General features: G+C 40.7%; 1 protein-coding gene across 1 annotated transcript in view; it reads right to left on the bottom strand.

The window, feature by feature from the left end:
* The window catches only part of prtga (protogenin homolog a (Gallus gallus)), a 29,116-nt gene that overhangs the window by 5,098 nt on the left and 6,384 nt on the right, over positions 1–17,634 (bottom strand). Inside the window, exons 3-14 of the mRNA XM_020625862.2 lie at positions 13,679–13,823; positions 13,339–13,472; positions 12,751–13,047; positions 12,470–12,629; positions 11,850–12,097; positions 10,186–10,350; positions 8,793–9,098; positions 7,840–8,028; positions 2,341–2,436; positions 2,069–2,255; positions 1,187–1,314; positions 638–808 (exon numbers count right to left, since the gene is read on the bottom strand). Coding sequence (XP_020481518.2) covers positions 638–808; positions 1,187–1,314; positions 2,069–2,255; positions 2,341–2,436; positions 7,840–8,028; positions 8,793–9,098; positions 10,186–10,350; positions 11,850–12,097; positions 12,470–12,629; positions 12,751–13,047; positions 13,339–13,472; positions 13,679–13,823 — 2,226 coding nt within the window. The remainder of the gene's footprint in view (positions 1–637; positions 809–1,186; positions 1,315–2,068; positions 2,256–2,340; positions 2,437–7,839; positions 8,029–8,792; positions 9,099–10,185; positions 10,351–11,849; positions 12,098–12,469; positions 12,630–12,750; positions 13,048–13,338; positions 13,473–13,678; positions 13,824–17,634) is intronic.

Below are 17,634 nucleotides of genomic sequence, written 5' to 3'. Positions count from 1 at the left end.
AGAGCTTGATAGATGAGAATGAGAGGACTGGTTTAGGATAGAGATATTCAATTTCCAAGTCTTTCAAAATAAATGTATTTTTCCTGTCTTAATCATATCAAACATTTATTATTTTGTTATAAACAGACTAGACTGACATCTTATATTTCTGAGTCTGTCGATTCAAAGGTCTCTTTCTAAATTGACACACACTTTTTTCTTCCCAGAACAGTGGGATCCATAATTCAGATTCCACAGAGACAGAAAGTAAAGCTTTTTTTTTGTATTTGTTTAAATGAGGATAAGAGCTTAAAGCTGCAGTGAACTGCATTTTTTAAAGATCTACTCTGTATGTGGACTGTCCATCTCTAATTATATTCTGTTCTTTATACAGCACAAGTTCAAAATGGCCTTTGTTTTAATGAGGTCAATACGAGGGTAAATCAAAGTCTTTGTTGTTATTTAATGAAACCTCCAATCTTATCAGTAAGACAAAAGCACTGAGCTCAACCCATCCTGGCACCATGAACAGAGGAGGATAGTGTTGAAATGAGTTACTGATTTCCAATGGACCTTTGGAGTGGTAGAGGAGGAAGTCTTTGTGTTTCCCCCTCCACTGCTCATACTGTATTATGTATCTCTATAACAGTCTCCTCACCTTCTCTTTGCAGCACTTGCCATTCCCCAGCGATCCAGGCGTGTCTGGTGGCATACAGGATGGTGTAATGTGTAACAGCTACGTTGGGATCCTCTGGAGGTTTCCATGAAACCAGCGCTGTGTCCACTTCAATCAGAGTCACTTTCACATTAGAGGGGGACAGAGTGGGAGCTGTGTGGGAATAAACAAACAAGAAAAAAAAATCTAAGAAATCATTTTGAACATTAAAACAGAGGTAAGTTAAAAGATGTCCTTTCATTGTCATTGTTTGAATGATCATGTTTAATGGGGCATACCAATATGTAAGGAAATACTGGCCTAACAGTCGCAAGCCACATTTCAATAAATAACTCTCTAGAGTCTCTAGAATCATTTGTTTATTCTATTTTACAATGGAAAACAAGAAAGGTACTGGAGATTTTGTTTGGAAATGTATATTGAGTGATATCTACAGTCACACCTCATAACTCAAAACTGCCATCACCAAATCTTTCAGAATCAGAAATATTATTAATAATAACACTGAAATGTTTGATAGTTTGCTCTCACCGTCAGGGAAAGTGCTCTGATAGGCCACGGGGCTCCAGGGACTGGAGAGCTGGTCAATGTGAAGTCGAATGGCAAACTCATACTTGGTGTTGGGCTCCAGTTCTCGCACCAGGAGTCTCTGCTCATTCCTGCAGCAGAGAGACGTAATAAGGATGTAAACATCACATATTTGCTTCAGGCCAGATAAAAATCCATCATACGAATCAGTTTAGTCTAACTTGCTATTGTGTCTCGACGCGGTTGTGACGATCTCTAAAATAAACACTCAGAGGAGTTGGACTTCTATCTATTAAATAAATGTAAAAAAATCCCATGGTGCAGACTTCAAATTAATATATTTGATTTAGTTGTAATAATCTGCAGATGTTATTAAGTTTCACTGTGTCTACAAAGTGGTCCTTAATTAATAAAGGGTCTTGGCCAGCAGGTGGTGGTATGGAGCTGGGCAGGTAGTGTGCAGAGGAAACATCAGAGTAGTTTAAGTGACCTGAAAACTTTAATCAACCACTGTGACTCAAGTTTTTTGTTGTTGTTGAGTGAGAAGTTTTTATAAACAGTAAAAGTGAAATGATGCAGTGATAATCAACTTGTGCTGAAGTTTTTTTTCCAAATAACATAATTTGTTGTAAGGATAAGAGCAGAACAGATCAAACAGAAAGGTACACGAAGCCCAGAGTTACATCTGGTTTCACTTCACATCCATGTCTTGTCTCCAAATAGGAAAACAACGTTAAAGTTGTCTCCACATACTGTAGCTTTTAGAGCTGCATTAATCTACATTATGGCTCATTAGATGACTGTAATATTTCAAATATGCAATGTTTTGTTTTTTTGAGGCTAAACGGCCTACAACAACGTGATGAATAATGAAAAAGTTCTTACGTCTGCAGGTAGAGCACCAGGGAGGCGTTCTGCAGGCCTACTGGGTTGCAGCGGACAGTGTAGTTGACCGCCTGGCTGGAGGTGAAGGCTGGTCGACCCCAATGCAGAAATATGGCAGTGGAACTGTTAGTCTTGGTGTACACATTGTGTGGAGGCGGTGGCGGTGGCACCAGGCGATCCCTAACAGCTGAGAGAAATAACATTAACAGTAATGTTACTACCAACACATTTCAGACACAAAACTCACTTTCTAAGATTATTCTTGGACTTACAGACACATCCAGGGGTGCTGATAGTCTGGTCTGCCTGGTATCCATCTCCGACAAAATTATATGCCAGAAGTTTAACATGGTACTTCTTTCGTGGGTCTGAATGAGAAAAAGAGAGACACCGAAGACTTCAAATAAATCATGTCTTAAAATTAAGAAGCCTCTTTGTGGTCTCAGAACTGGACTCAGTTAAGGATTTATTTTTCACCCACACTCACTACATCATCAATACCTAGATAGATGACAACGAGACTCCTACAGTCAACAGGAAGCAGGGTTGATACATGAAAATAGCCTGGACTGTGTGGGTGTGGGGGTCAGTGAGGTTTTCTGGTAGGATGGTGTGGTGGGAAAAAAGAGGTGAGGCAGAGCGGCAGATGTTCAGCGCCGTAAGTCCTTTGGTCAGTTTCTGCAGCAGAGCAGAAGAGCACCAACATCCATCACCCTGTCACTCTGAGTCTTTTGAGTGCAAATACGAAGACCCTTTTCTGTGGCCTGCTGGTCAGTGGTCAGTGGCCACTTCTATTCAGGTCCAGAATCTGGGGGTTACACTGAAGGACAAAATCCCCTGGGAAGGACACGGCTGACGGTCAACATGAGTTGTAGGCCTCAGTGACCCCTAAGACCCTGGGCTGAACAAAGGCCAGCTGACCAAATGTCCCTTTAAACCAAGAAAAGAATAATAATTATGGATCTTATCTAAAGTCGTAATCAGTAGCAATACTTTCAATCTAATCTGTCTCTTACTTTTACAGTGAGTGACAGAAATGCAAACTAATTCCAAAGCTTAAATTCTGTTTCCTAAAGTCTTGGTACCAGTTTGATGGGAGACATGAGTTTCATTACTATATTTTCCTAGTTAAAAAACAATCAAAGCATTTAATTGACCATATTACCTTTTGTTGCATAATAAAACAAAAACAATTTCTATTGCTATATGAGATATTTAGGGGTTCTAGGGAAGGGAGAGTCCAGGGGGGATGAAATTGGGTCCAAAGAGGTTAGAGAAGTTTACGAGGGGCGGAGTCAAGCTACTTGCACCCCCATGCAGCCCTGAAGAGTTTCACTGGAGGTCAGGCCGAGATTAAACTCAGAAAGAATCTGAGGTCACGGGTGTGCAACATGAGAAGGGCCTCCTCTGCTGCTCAGGGATCCTCCATGCCCGTATCTTATTTGCAAACACGATTCAGAGAAAATACTAAAGTAGTGATAACTTTATCAACTGCATCATGAATTATTGCGAGTGGCAAAGACTGAGCAGGGAGATAAAATAAATTCTCCATATAAACTCACATATCTTGGTGTATTAAAAGAAGAGGGGCCTATGCTTTTGTCCACCTTGTTAGCAAGAGTTTCTGTCGGTTTGTTCTGCTTCAATGTCCACCTCCAAAGAGGAGCCGGCACATAGTATGCACCTCTATCCAGCCTCACAATACAATGGGCCTGTCGTAATTATGCAACAGAGAAGCTCTGCGAGGGGGGAAGCTGTGACATCTGGGCCACGACCTTTGACACGGAATCTGGGCAAGCTAAATCCTGCAAAAGGACAGGTTAGAGGGCTCTCTCTGAAGGGGGAGGGTCAAGCAGAGGAAATGACTGGAAAAACAGGGAAACACTACAAATCAAAAATAAAATGCCACTTAATAGATGATGACTGATCAGAGTGCCTGATGAGAACATTTGGAGGATAGCTTTGATTTCAAGAGAGCAAGACACCTGAAGCTCTTCTGTTAAACTTTATAGGATCAAGTCAAATGATGATGATAAGTACCCTAAACTGAAGAAAGTTCAGCCATTGGCTTTACTGCAAATGTTTTTGCCAATACAACTTTTCAAAAAAGACTGTCACGATTAATAGAATCAAACCTAATGGTCTTAATAAATCATTGAAATCAATTAATCCTCATATATTAAATCTTATAAAAGGCTGGAAAGTTATACAATTTTAATTTTAGCTTAATCAAAGGACTGATAGGATGAGTCAAAACATTTACCAGCTAATTTTGGAAACCCAACTTCTGTTTTTCATCAATGAAAAAAGTTAGGTACAGAACTTGAGTTATAACTGTGCTTTAATATTCTTAGAAAGCTAAGATCTTCTGGGGATGCAATTCCTTCAGTAAAGACATTTTCTAGTCCATCCTACTGGAATAAATCTCACATGGCCATACTCCCATAAATTATGCTGTTTGTATTAAAGGGCATACTTGAGCCATTTGTGGTCACCCCCTTTTTTTACAACCAAAATGCAGATCCTGTCAGCCCTGAGGTTTTGTTCTGGCCTGCGAAAGGCCCCCCAGGCTGCTGCAAGCCAGGCCTGAACAGGGGCCATAAATGTCAACTCCAGCATGAACCCTCACACCAGCATCTATCATCTCTCTCTCTCTCTCTCTCTCTCTCTCTCTCTCTCTCTCTCTCCTCCCCCTCTTTTTCTCTGTTTCTCCTTGGTCCTTACTCACACAAATCTTAGACACAAACACATACTGACACACAATCACTTACGTTTAGTACAAAATAGCCTGTAAACTGGTGGCCAGAACACATAACTATGTCTACATTAAACATGCTTCGCCTCTTTTTAAGTAAAGGAGAGATAAACATGCTAGACAACCAGCAGCAGTGAGATACATCTACAGTTGTGCACACAGCGCTGCCCAGTGCCAACAGGTATGAAAGGTATTTAAGCTTTCATGGGCCAAGCAGAAAAAACACATGCGAGGAAAGGTCACATCAGCATGCCATTTATACTCAACCAACACATTCCTGTCCCTCAGGGTGTGCTTTCAATCATGTGGATCATCATAAGTGATCATTTTACAGTCAGCTCAGAGGATGTCCTTCTGCAGCTGAACACAGAGCTGAATCAGCAGAATCCAGTTTTACCATAGCTGGTAGTTACAAATCAATGTTATTGGCTTAAGGGGTTGGGTGGGGGGGGGGGGTGAAGGTCAGCATCGGTGAGATTGGAGGAAATAAGTACAAGCATGTACAATTTACAGTGATCACCTGCTGTGAATGATTAGAGGTTAGAATTTGTCCTTATTTGGCCAAAATCTCTGGAAAGTACTTCAGTGTGCAGATATAAGTAATTATCTTTAAATACAATACAATATCCTCATGAACAGAAGGAGAGCAGAACACAAATGTTTAGTGCGAAGATGCTTACATGTGAAGAAAGAGAGCACCATCTACAAAAAAACTGTCTTTGTGCTCATTTTGTGCAGAAATGTCAGCATCACTGCTGCTTGTCATATGTTGATAAGAACAGCTTGTAGTTCATCACAAAATGCAGCAGATACAAGAGCACAGTAATGTCTTGAAAAGGAAGGTATAATTGGTCAAATAGATAGAAACCATTTAGTCCAGTTCCTCACCTCACAGCAGGGTTTTTTTTTTAGCTGCAGGATGTGTTTCCACAGGAGGTCAGACGTCACAGCTACCCCCTTGTACACAGAGCTGCAGCTAATTCATGAGAAAGAAATCTCAAACTGTAAGATAGCGAGCTCACAAGCCATGCTCATTGTTCTACCTACAGCTCAGTTGGTGAGAGGCTGCATTTCCTTTAGGTCCTGGCTAATAAACTATCTTTGTGGCTTTCAAAGCCAAACACAATGAGAGTCTTTGAAGTCAATGCTCCTCCAGCAACACTGCTCAAAGCAGTCATAAAACACATAATAAATCTGGCTCCACAAAACAGCTTCTCTCTCTTGGATTCACAGCCCTGCAAAGCTCTTTTATCGGGGAGGAACAATAAGATGATTCTTCTTCTGCAGCTCTATTTGTTGTTCATTTCACTGATTGGAAAAATCAGCAAAAGAGCCCAAAACTGTTAACTTTTAAAAACAGCCAATCTAATCAAATAATATGGACAGCGTTAAATAAATCATCATCAACCTTATTTAAGCCTCGTAAATCATTGAAGTTTCTCTCATTTACAAAGATTTCAAGATACAAAAACATACAAATTACAGCATTTGCAACAATCAAGAACACACAAAATTTGTGTTCATAAAAAACAATCACACACCGAGGTGAAATGATTTGCGATAAATGACTCAAATCATCTAAGAGACATCAGAGTGTCAATCTTAAGGGTATTTTGAACAAGGTTCCACGTGTTTGGGACAAAGACGCTAAAAGCAGATTGTCCTAATTCAGAGTGAACCCGCGGGACTTGAAGCAATAGACAGACAGTAGAGCGATTATGGTACGGTGCAGTGGACCGGTTCAACATAGACGTTATATAAGGAGGTGTACGACCAAAAACATCAAATGTTTTTATTATGTTCTAAAAGTAATATTAAACCGGTTAAAGTTAGTAGTCTTTGAAACAACATTAGTTTTCATCACTATCAGTAAAAAAGAGGAGTAGATGTATTGTAGCTCTAGCATTAACTTCAGTGGTTTTAAAGCCGTCAAGCAAAATATCTAACTAGCGTTATGCCTGCAGCCGTGAAGAGTTAACACCTAAAGTAATTTATAGAGCCTCCTCATCTTTCACTCTTTCTGATCGCGGTCTAGCACTGACCAGCCTGATTTACAAGTCAGCTGCTGACCACCTGGTTGACCCCCTCTTGCCACAGATGGTCAGTTGTCCACTGCATTGGCCCGATCCCTTTTTCCTCTCAAACAATAAAAAGGCCAAAATGAATCTGACCTAAAGGCCAGAGGAGCTGTGATATGCCCCAAACACCATCCTGCAGCTGCTGAAGAGGTGCACACACTGAAATCCTTTGCAGAGGTTGGGAGGTCATGGAATTGGGATGTGGCGCTGTTCAGTGATGCTCGACACAGGACAAGACTTAAACCAATTAATCACTCATAAGACTGGCTGTCAATACAAGCTGCTCCTGTTTCTGCTTCTGCTTCATTTTATGCATGCATATGGATTGGACAGTGGATAGAGCGGCGGAGAATTCAGGGAGAGAGAGAGTGGGGAATGACATGCGGGAAAGTAACTGCAGGTCTGTGTCATTTGATAAAGTATTTTTATGTTATCAATTAATGTTACATCATTTCATCAATTAGGGAGTGTTCACTCATCTGTAAATATTTGGGTGCAAATCAAATCCTTCGATGTTGTTTTATTTATTCTAAATGTGAATTTACACTAAATGTGAACAAGAGTTCTCCAGCTGCCTAATGACCCTACAATAGATTCGAAAAGTAACTAACAACAGCGTATCCAATTGTTAAATAATGTAGGGACTATTTCTCCATATATTTTTTTAGCATCACAACCAGAAGTATCGAAAGAAACTTTAAAGGAAATTAATTTTCTTCAGCACGATGTGAATTTAAAGCAACAAGATGCTCTTTAACCTTCCCACATCATTGTCTTGAAAGGGAACTTGGGATGTTCAAGGAAATCTTCTGTCTTGTGTTGTTGTTGTTCAGTTTAGGAGTATAGAAAAACACACAACAATACCTTTATAACTTCCAGCATATTAGGCATCCTTGTGGCAGGAGCAGATAACTGAAATGATTTAAAACAAAACTCACCAAGGCCTCCGATAGTGTGGGTATGAGCTGAAGCACGCAACTGAAGCGGGGTGCTCTCTGGCTGACTCTCCTCGTGGTAGAAGAGTCTGTATCCTTGGACACTGGCTGAATTCCTGGGTGCGAGCTGCCAGCGCACCACTATAGTGGTGCAGTTTAGAGGCTCCAAGTGGAGGTTAGGGGCTAGAGGAACTATCAAGACAAGAGGCAGAACATGTGATTTAGAATCTGATAAAAGTTATACAACATAAAGATAGCTTAATATGAAAACCAAACATGACTTCAAAGACTTCTCAACAAACAGGAACTTGTTTTCAGATATCTGGAGTCTCCTCGACAAGCTGTCTAAAGTATTTATGTGGAGAACAGAGGAGGCTCTCTGGCAGCAGTTTTCTTTGAAAGTGAAACTATCATCTTATGCCTTACCAGCTGTTTCACACTCAATGCAGGCCAGAGGTAACAACACTAGCAGTCAAGGGAGCGATTTCACACATTTTTATTTTAGGAATGAGGGGGGAAAAGCTATCAAATAGAGGACTCCTGTCTGCATTTCGAGTGAAGGAAGAAGGCAATAGTGATGGGCAGGAAAAACAAATCCTCCCCTCCCCCGCCTCAAAGCTTCAGATGTGGCTTTAAGCAGCCATATACTTTTCCCCACCCAGAGGCCTTAGTCGCTCCCTTTATGACCCATGACTGAAACCCTTCCAATGTTACTGACAGTGCAGGCCAAAGGTCGGAGAGTAACAAACACAATGCCTTAACAAGATTTTTAGAGGAAGCTCTCCTTTTGATTTTGCCTCATGGTTTGAACACGGGATCCACAGTTTTGGTGGTCATCTTCCCCCCAGGTGTAGATCTTTTGGGGGGATTTTCTAGTAATTTTTATAGTTCTGGCTATCCCAAAATTTGTACTTGTGTTTCAAAAAATATCACTACAACTCTTCCAAATGTTTCACCTTGGGCACTGGATGCTTTCGGAGTGCGGTGGGATGTCCAAGCAGATTGATCCCCCCACCCTACACTTGTGGCAGCAGCAATACGCAGGAGGTAGATGGTGTCAGGCTGCAGGTTTTCCAGTGGATGCTGGGTCTTCTTTCCAGGTAGCTCTACCTGAGAGATTGTGTTGTCAGCACTGGTGCGATAAGACAATCGGTATGCCGAGACTCTTCCCCGACTCAGCTTGTCTGGAAGGGGCTGCCAAGACACCTGGATGTCCATGGGACTGTTACTGGTAAGGCTGAGCTCAGGGGCGCGGACAGGCACTGTGGACCAACACAACAGAGAAGGTTTAGTGTAAAAGAAGCCTGTGAGGTGAAGAAATGGGTTAAGTCATCTGATAAGTTACTGGTCTTTCTAAAAGATTTGGATGAATTCTAATAACCATCGACATTTCTGAGAGCTACTCTGATTGGTGCATTGAGAGCCTAAGTGGAGACACAGTTACACCAGTCGAGATACAACTGGGAGTGGGCGATAACAGGATATCTTTACTGTAGGGGAACATAATTTTGCCAGCTATATATATAACCTTACCATCTAATTAATATGTGTGGTGGCATGCTATGAGGCCATTCTGGAAGATGTTACAAGTCAATGCAGTTACATGACAACATCTAGCGTCTTTAGGTTGAATCTCCAAAACATGTTTCATAAATAGGAACAATTTTATATAAAATTACATACAAAACAATACAGTAAATCGAAACACTTTTTATTGACCACCATGTTGGTAACTGACATCGAATCTGGAAGACAGAACCAATCATAGAGGCTGTAATTATGGCGCATCAATATTTGATGCAGCTACAAGTCTGGTATCTCTTGTTGTTGTTGTCAAATCTCAAAGAAAAGGTTTTACATGTTTAACGAACCAGAAAGGTTTCTTTTGCTGTCCCCTCATTAAATATGCAATCGCAATTGTCTTTACCAGAGCAGCTACTAGGGGTGATAACCTGCCCCACAAGCTATATGATTTAATTGTATATTCTCAGTCATGTAGAACAGACACACCACAGCCTCTGGTCCAGAGGCCGAGCACATGAGAAAATTAAGTTTGCCAGAAACTGTAAAACCCTCCAGGGCCATGGGCCATAAAAACAGATACACATATTTACAAATAAGCTTGTATACAAAGTCACATTCATACATCTACACGTACTGTGTACACTAATCCTTTCCTTTTTCTTACATTAAAAACAGAGTTTATTCACAAACATGAGCTCCACCTGGTCTCTAGCAGTCTGTTGAAGGAGCAATAAAAGCACTCCTTTATCTGCTCATCTCACTCTTATACATAAACGATCTCAATGTTTTGTTCACCGTGGAAAGGATTGGTTATGTTTGCCTCACCATCCTCGAGTGTGTGCTGGAACACGTGATCAGACATTCGACTGGCTCCCATGGGCATGTAGGCCACCACGTAGAAGGTGTAGTTGCGAGCTGGCTCCAGGTCGTCAATAATGTAGCGAGTTGTATCATTTCCAATGACCACTTGATATTCTTCATTGTTTAATCCTGGAAAAGTTACAACATTGTAAACTGAGACTAGCAATTAAACTGTGAATATATATATTTTTTTAAATAAAAAACAGTCCTTCTAGATGGGAAGTTAATTTTTCAGTAAATATATTTGTTAAGACAAATTGCATCATGATCTAAGACTGCAGGTTGTGAACCAAAAAAGTATTCACAGTGACAACCCAGGAGATAAAACAAAAGCAAAATAAACATTATAATGTTTCTGTCGTTGCATTGAAACTGAACCTTACCAGATATTCATCTCCATTAACTTGCTCTAGTTTGTCAGATAACCTACAGTACTGTCGGGTTGTGTTTTAATTAGAGCAGACTGGCAAAGTCACAGAAAAGATGTTCTTGTGTACAAGGCAAAGAGTTACCTTGTCTGATTCCTGACCTGGTAAAAAAGGATTCTCAAGCAGTAAATAAAAAAGCTTTCTCCGTAGTCTGTGTACCTCAGCGGGCCTTGCAGAAAAGCTTAACAAAGTCGTGCTTCCTGTCCAGTTCACAACCCCCACTTCTCTTTAATAATACACACTTTAGGATACTTAATCAGCCTCCATGTAGTGGCTTCAGGTGCAGACCAACCGTCTGACACTCAGTCAATGTCAGTGACAGCTATTCTGTGAGACTGGAACTAAGGAGAGTGTGTGATTAAATCTTAATTAAGTGCATGAAAAACAAATCCTGGAAAATTCTAGGAAAAAAAAAAACAGAACATCTTTTCAGCTTTTTCTTCTTTCTTTTTTTTTACCTCCCTACCCCCCGACAGAATCTAGCAGGTGTTCCTTTCTCCTTAGTTGAATTCTGTACTTTTCACCTTCTCAATGGAAGTCACTGGCATTATAATTAAGTGCAGTGCTTGAATGAACAAGCTGATTTTTTTTCTCTCAAACGTTGTATTGTTTGAATGTGACTCTTGTCAGTAAGAGTTCCCAGGAAAGCTGAAAGGCCTTTCTGCTGCCAAACAACAACCCTTATGCTCGTTGTGAAGAGTTTTGTCTGCATCCTGAGTTTGATCACGGAAAGGACCCTCAACTTGAAACTCCTCAAGTCGACGGTCTGTAAAGGGACTATACCAGTCAAAATGTGGATGTTGAGTTACAGTGTTGTGAGCATACCAGAACTGTGTTCATTAGCAGCTACTACCAGAATAGACCCAAAGCTCTGACAGAACTGTCTGCCATGTCGTTGCATTGTGGGAAATGTAGTCAATAAGAAATAATAATGGACAAGTGAAAAAGATTGATATAAATCAGATATCTCTCGTGTTGCTCCATGAGTTTCAACCCTTTTTTTTAAATTTTTTTTTTACAGTCCATCGTGTGTTGAATAACGTTGTGGGAGGGCAATTGGTTGAGTACTCTTTTAAAGGACATAGATTTACATGTTTAATATTTTGACTGTTACATTATACTGGAGACATTATCCCTGTGCGACAGCAATTGACAATTGATCCCTTCTCACATTCTCTCTTTTGTTCACACATTACTCACCTTCAGCCTTAACATAGTGCACAGAGTAAGCGATAACTTTATCCGAGTTATATTGAGGTCTCTCCCAAGCCAGAAGGATGGCAGAGCTTGACACAGTGTCGGCTCGGATATTCCTGGGAGCACTCGGCCGATCCTCAGACATCACCACAATGAGCCTCGCCATGGAGAGAACCGATCCCTGCTCGCTCTCTGCCTGGCACTGATAGATGGCATCGTCCTCCGGGATGATCTGGTTGATGACCAGTTTGCTGTGCGGCAAACACACACACAAACAGATGTGAAGAGTTTGCTCACAGATGGCTTTATCTTGAGGCTTCAGGGAGTAGTCATATTATAATTGCTTTTTACAAGCACTGACAGTTGAATAAGATTAAAGGGAAACCAGCGACGACCCCGTTTGCATGGCTGTAAATTATTCAGTTTCCTTTCTACTGTAAAGGCAGCAGTGAATTATTCATCTTAATTGTTGTAAATTGGCCAATAAGGACTGCTAAACGAGTGTGTCATGCTAAGAGAGGTTAGGGTTCCTGCTTTCAAAAATCTCTGTGCATTCTGAAGCGATTACATTTGTCTTGTCAGAAAAGGAAAATGTCTTTCCCTTTAAATGAAAAGAAACATACCTGTTGTACATCTTAATCCGACCGTTGGAGTGAACTCTCTCTCCATTCTTTAGCCAAGAGATTAGAGGAGTTGGAACTCCATCAGCTTGGCACACAAAGCGGGCAGTGCCGGCACGGGGACGGGTCACGCTCTCTGGCCATTCAACCAAGGAGGGTGGTGCTACAGAACAACAACAACAACAACAATTAGAAAAATGTACACAAAAAGTTTAGAATTTACTTTCTGAATGATAAATAAAACAAAACAAAACATATAAAGTCAAACTTTTTTAAACCTTTACCTAAAACTGTGACATTGGCTGCAGCGACAGTGTAGTTCCGTGTGCGGGGTGTAGTGGCTCTGCACATGTAGACTCCTGCATGCTGAGGCTTGATGTCTGTGATAATGAGGTTACCATTCCCCAACACTTTGGTGTTGTAAACGTCTATTGACTTGCTGTCCGCGCGGCTCCAGGAGATGATGGGTCGTGGATTTCCTGTAGCCATGCATTCCAGGATGGCATTCTGGTGCAGTGTGACTGAAATGTTCTGCGGCCCTGCGATGATGCGAGGCCTCTGGGGAAGCTGTGGGTTTGGAGCTGCAGCATGAACATCAGAGAGAGAGAGGAAGAAGGGAGATAAGACGGTGCATTTTAAGTGCATTCAGGTGACAAACATTGTGACTTTTGTGTATATGTCTCTGTACTCTCCTTTAAAAAAAGGTAAGTATAATCTGTTATCGTTCCTTTCATAAAAATTGTTAAAGAACACCCATCCCATCACATATTCCTTTAACAGTTATCCTGTAAGTGCTATGTGATTGATACTTCACCACTGAAGATGATGCTCTCATCATAATACACCTGCAAAATGGGAACTGATTGACACACCTGGAGTGACTGTAAGGGTGGCCTCCACACTTCGACGACGGCTGGCAATATTGGTAGCAATGCAGCGGTAATTTCCTGCATCTGATCGCTGCACGCCATAGATCTGGAGAACACCACTGGGCAGGACTGTGATTCTGGATGTCAGAGACACAAACAGATTAGACAAAGTGTTGAGCAAGAACAGTAGGAAGCAATTACAGATCACAACCTTTAACATCTGAATATGGGTAAGGGTGGTCAAGGACATCTTCTGCTATCATGCTAAAAAAAATCTTCTATCCAGAAGGGTATCCAAATGAGTTCCATGAGGTTTAAACTGAAAACAGCAGAGAGAGCTTACCTTTCAGTGGTGAGGGGTAATGTGACACGATTGAACTCCCAGGTGATGATTGGAGGAGGGTGAGCACTGATTTTGCACGAAAACCTGGCGACTGAGCTCTGGGTCACCACAATTGACATTGGCTGGATTGTAAAAGAAGATAAACCTGCAGCAGAACAAGAGACAACTTTTAACAAACATTCAACATCGTATAATGTATCGCACATATTCATTTCATGTTGAATGTTACCAATGATAAACTGAAATTGATGATTTTCCTCTGAAATATGTTACTTCAACAATGTTTCCTTCACCTTATAATGTGTTACAATAATACACTATGAAACTAAATAAAGTAAATATATCATTGGGCCGGCCAAGTTCACAATATAAGAGTCATAATTGGAACATGTGACAGTGACTTAATTTAATTTATAAAAACAGATTCATTGAAACAAAGCAACATTTATTCATTTCTAAAGGCAGTAAGGGGACGACTGGCACATATGGACAGCTTCTACTCACACACAAAGCTCACTGTGTCTTGTACAAAACAGGTTTTTTTCCCAATGGTAAATGGACTTGAGCTCAAAGCGCTTCAACACCGCATGTCACACCTACCCATTCACACACTGATGGCAGAGGTTGTTGAGTCACCATCAGAAGAATCTAATCCCATTCATACACACTGATACGCCACAGACAAAGCAGCAGGAGCAACTTGGGGTGAACTGTTTTGCCCAAGGACACATCAGACATGTGGCTGCAGGGGCTGAGGATTGAACCCTCAACCTTTCAGTTGAGAGAGAACTGACTCTACCAACTGAGCCACAGCTGCCCCAAAGACTGCAATTCAGGACATAAGCTTATATATGTTTTCTTCTAAAGATGAAGTCAAAGAAAACACATTTGCCTTGAGGAGTTTCATAAAGGCTGGTGTTGTATTTCCCTCGATGAGTTATCAAAACACCTACTTGGACATAAAACCATATCACAAATCACAATAGATGTCTAATCTAAATCCAAGTCTTAATCAATACTTTTTAAAACAACTAAACACATTTAGCTATTGTATTGTCTCTCTCAAATTTAAACCCTACCGTTCAAAATGCATTGTTGTATTTCAGACATCCTTCAGATCTAGAAGATGTCAGAAAAAAAGAGATTGCCTAAAGCCACAGACGTGCTGAGTGCTGCAGGAAGGTGATGACTGGAGTGGAACAGCTACATCCTGCATGGATAGAGTTTCTCTGAAACTGAGCTGTTGTCAGCCACCAGCTGAGCAGCAAGCAGATGAGGCCCAACGTGAATTACAATGAGGCCTTTAATAGAGAAGCAAACACCTAACAGAAGTGTGTTTATGCTTTGTATAATTCCTGATGTTGATGTTGAAGTCCTTTTTGTTAATAAAGGCTCTAGGAGGATATAAGTGCTGAGTGCCATGATGGCTGCTCAATGCTATACTGTCCCCCACTCTGAGTTAAAAAAGCTGCTGAAGCCTGAGGCCAATCATTTGTTACAAGAAATCAATTGCACTGTTGTTTGTAAAAGAGCAAATACTGAGATTACCAACAAAAAAAACTGTTTGCATCACCACAGGCTAACATTTAATGTATTAACATCAATATGCCATCCAGGACACAGATCAATCAATGAACTGTTATTTCTCAAATGAATCAGAAAAATGTATTAGTACGACTCCGTATCAACCAATTTGAAAAATGTAAAACTGCTGCTAGCGTTCAGGATAAAACTATCGCCTCTTAACTTATGATAAACAATCCAGCTGTGTTACTCTTCAGCCTCTGTGCAAACATCCAGAGCTTCTTGACTGTTATATTGAATCCTTAAACCTGAAACATAACATCAGAATGTCATGTTTTGGGTTAGGGTGTGAAAATGCTTTGTGGAAATGGTTATTGAATATAAAATATGTTTGACACTAAACACAACATTCAACAGAGAAAAACGTTAACCTCGTACAACTCTAAGCAAAACAGTTCATTTATTGGCCTTTATTTTGATATCAGACATGTTTCTTAGAGTATTTTTCCGTGGCGACATACAACACCCTGCAGTGGTTAACTTTGCTTTCGAGAAAATTCCACAGGAATCCCCTCCTGGGTCATAAAAGCACAATGTTGTCTGTGAGGGCCATGATGGATGGCTGTGTGTTAGCAGTGTTGCCAGGTGTTGTAGTGCTAAAAAACAGAAGAACTCTGACCACAAAAAACAAACAAAAAAAAAACATTTAATGACTTACACATCACACCAGTGACAAGACATTATTCAAGGGCTGAAAACTTGTTTTGTGGGGATGGTGAAATAACGATATTAAGATTATAATCCGATTTTCTGATAAAAAAATATTCCTCCTGAATGAATTCACAGATTGTAGTCGTAACTGATTGTTGTAGAAGTTTTTGTTTGATGGCGGCTTCCTCTTTTTTGGTCATAGTATCAAAAGTATGAAAAATATAGAGGTGTGAACAAAATGACTCGCAGAGGAGGTCGTGTTTTCCAGACTGTAAGGAAGAATCCTGGGGTTTGTACACAGAATTATTCATTTTGGAGAACAAGTCGTCCTCACAATCAGATTCTTTCACCCCCATCATCACATGTCACAAATAATCAAAAGTAGTCCTGAGCTGTTACCCCTCTTAGCTCCACTGTGTTTGTTTGAGGTAAAGACAGCAGTAAGAGAGGCTTTTACACCCCACACACACACTCTCCGACCCCCTGTGTTACAGCAGACTCTTACCAAAATGCCATTAATGTGCTCCAGTGACGAGACTGTGGGGCACAAGAGATGAGCTGCACTCATCTTCTGCCTCACTACTTTGTCTTTACATTCAGTCAAATGATGCTAGACTGACAAACAGAAGGATAATTATTGACTATTGATAAACCGCTAAAACAAGGTAGAAAATCTATCGCCGCTTGTTGGTCAGAGCTCTTCCAGCTGAAAATAAAAGGCTGCCCTTCTACTTTGAGCGATGATGTTTGTGGATGGGGATGCTATGTTGTGCAGACGAAAGATCAAGGCTAACATGATGCTGTGTCTTATTTTTACTGTCACTATCTAAATGAGCTCACTCTGCTATCGAATCTTTGCGTGCTACAACTAAAATGACAGAAATGTTTTTTTTTTATTCCACCAAAAATGTTAAATACAAATGTGACCTTAAGGCTTTTATGCTATAAAATTCTGCCAACTCTAATAGAATAAATCCCTTGGTCTATTCTCCGAAAGCACAAAGACACAGTTCTGACAATCTGCTCGCTCTGATCTCACCTCTCACCTCTGACCCCACAAATCCTTGGTTGCACCCAACTCAGGAGATCTCCCAACTCCAGGATCTAAAGCCAAAATAACTGCTGCTCACTGCTGGCCTGCAAACTGCATCAAAATCACTCTGTTATCCAGCTGCAAGGTTTTGTGATGGTTTGATTTCTTGTGTATTGATGACTTCTGGATGTTGATTCTGATGCCACAAAAAATGCAAAACTTAACACCAAGTTAGAATGGATTACAGGAGGGTAAGTTTTAGAGAGTCAATTTCTACATCACTACAAGTCACTCAGCATTATGTGACAGCAACGTCCTGAGTTAAAATCTGAGACTGTCCATATGTCTGTCTTGTTTTATCTCTTTGTGTTCTACCTACAGGCCAAACTGAAGAGTGAAGCTGTGTTTGAATCATTTAAGCTTGCAGATAGGTCTGCTAATGCCAGCAGCTCAACACACTGAAGGTCAAGGGACAGGCCAGGCCCAAACAAAGATTCCCTTACAAATACCAGGAATTAGTTCAGCCCTCTGTCTCTGCTTTTCTGGTTTTCAGCCAAGGACACATCATGGCATAATAGACCTGCATCTTGAAAATCCATTTAGCTTATCATCTCGAAATTATAATTTACTTAACTTGGAACCAAAAACTTTAACAATGTATTTGAAATGTGGACAAGGCTGAAAACAC

The sequence above is a fragment of the Labrus bergylta genome, chromosome 3 (genome assembly GCF_963930695.1).
Source record: "Labrus bergylta chromosome 3, fLabBer1.1, whole genome shotgun sequence".
In the NCBI taxonomy this organism is placed as follows: domain Eukaryota; kingdom Metazoa; phylum Chordata; class Actinopteri; order Labriformes; family Labridae; genus Labrus; species Labrus bergylta.
This window is presented reverse-complemented; position numbering and strand designations above follow the sequence as displayed.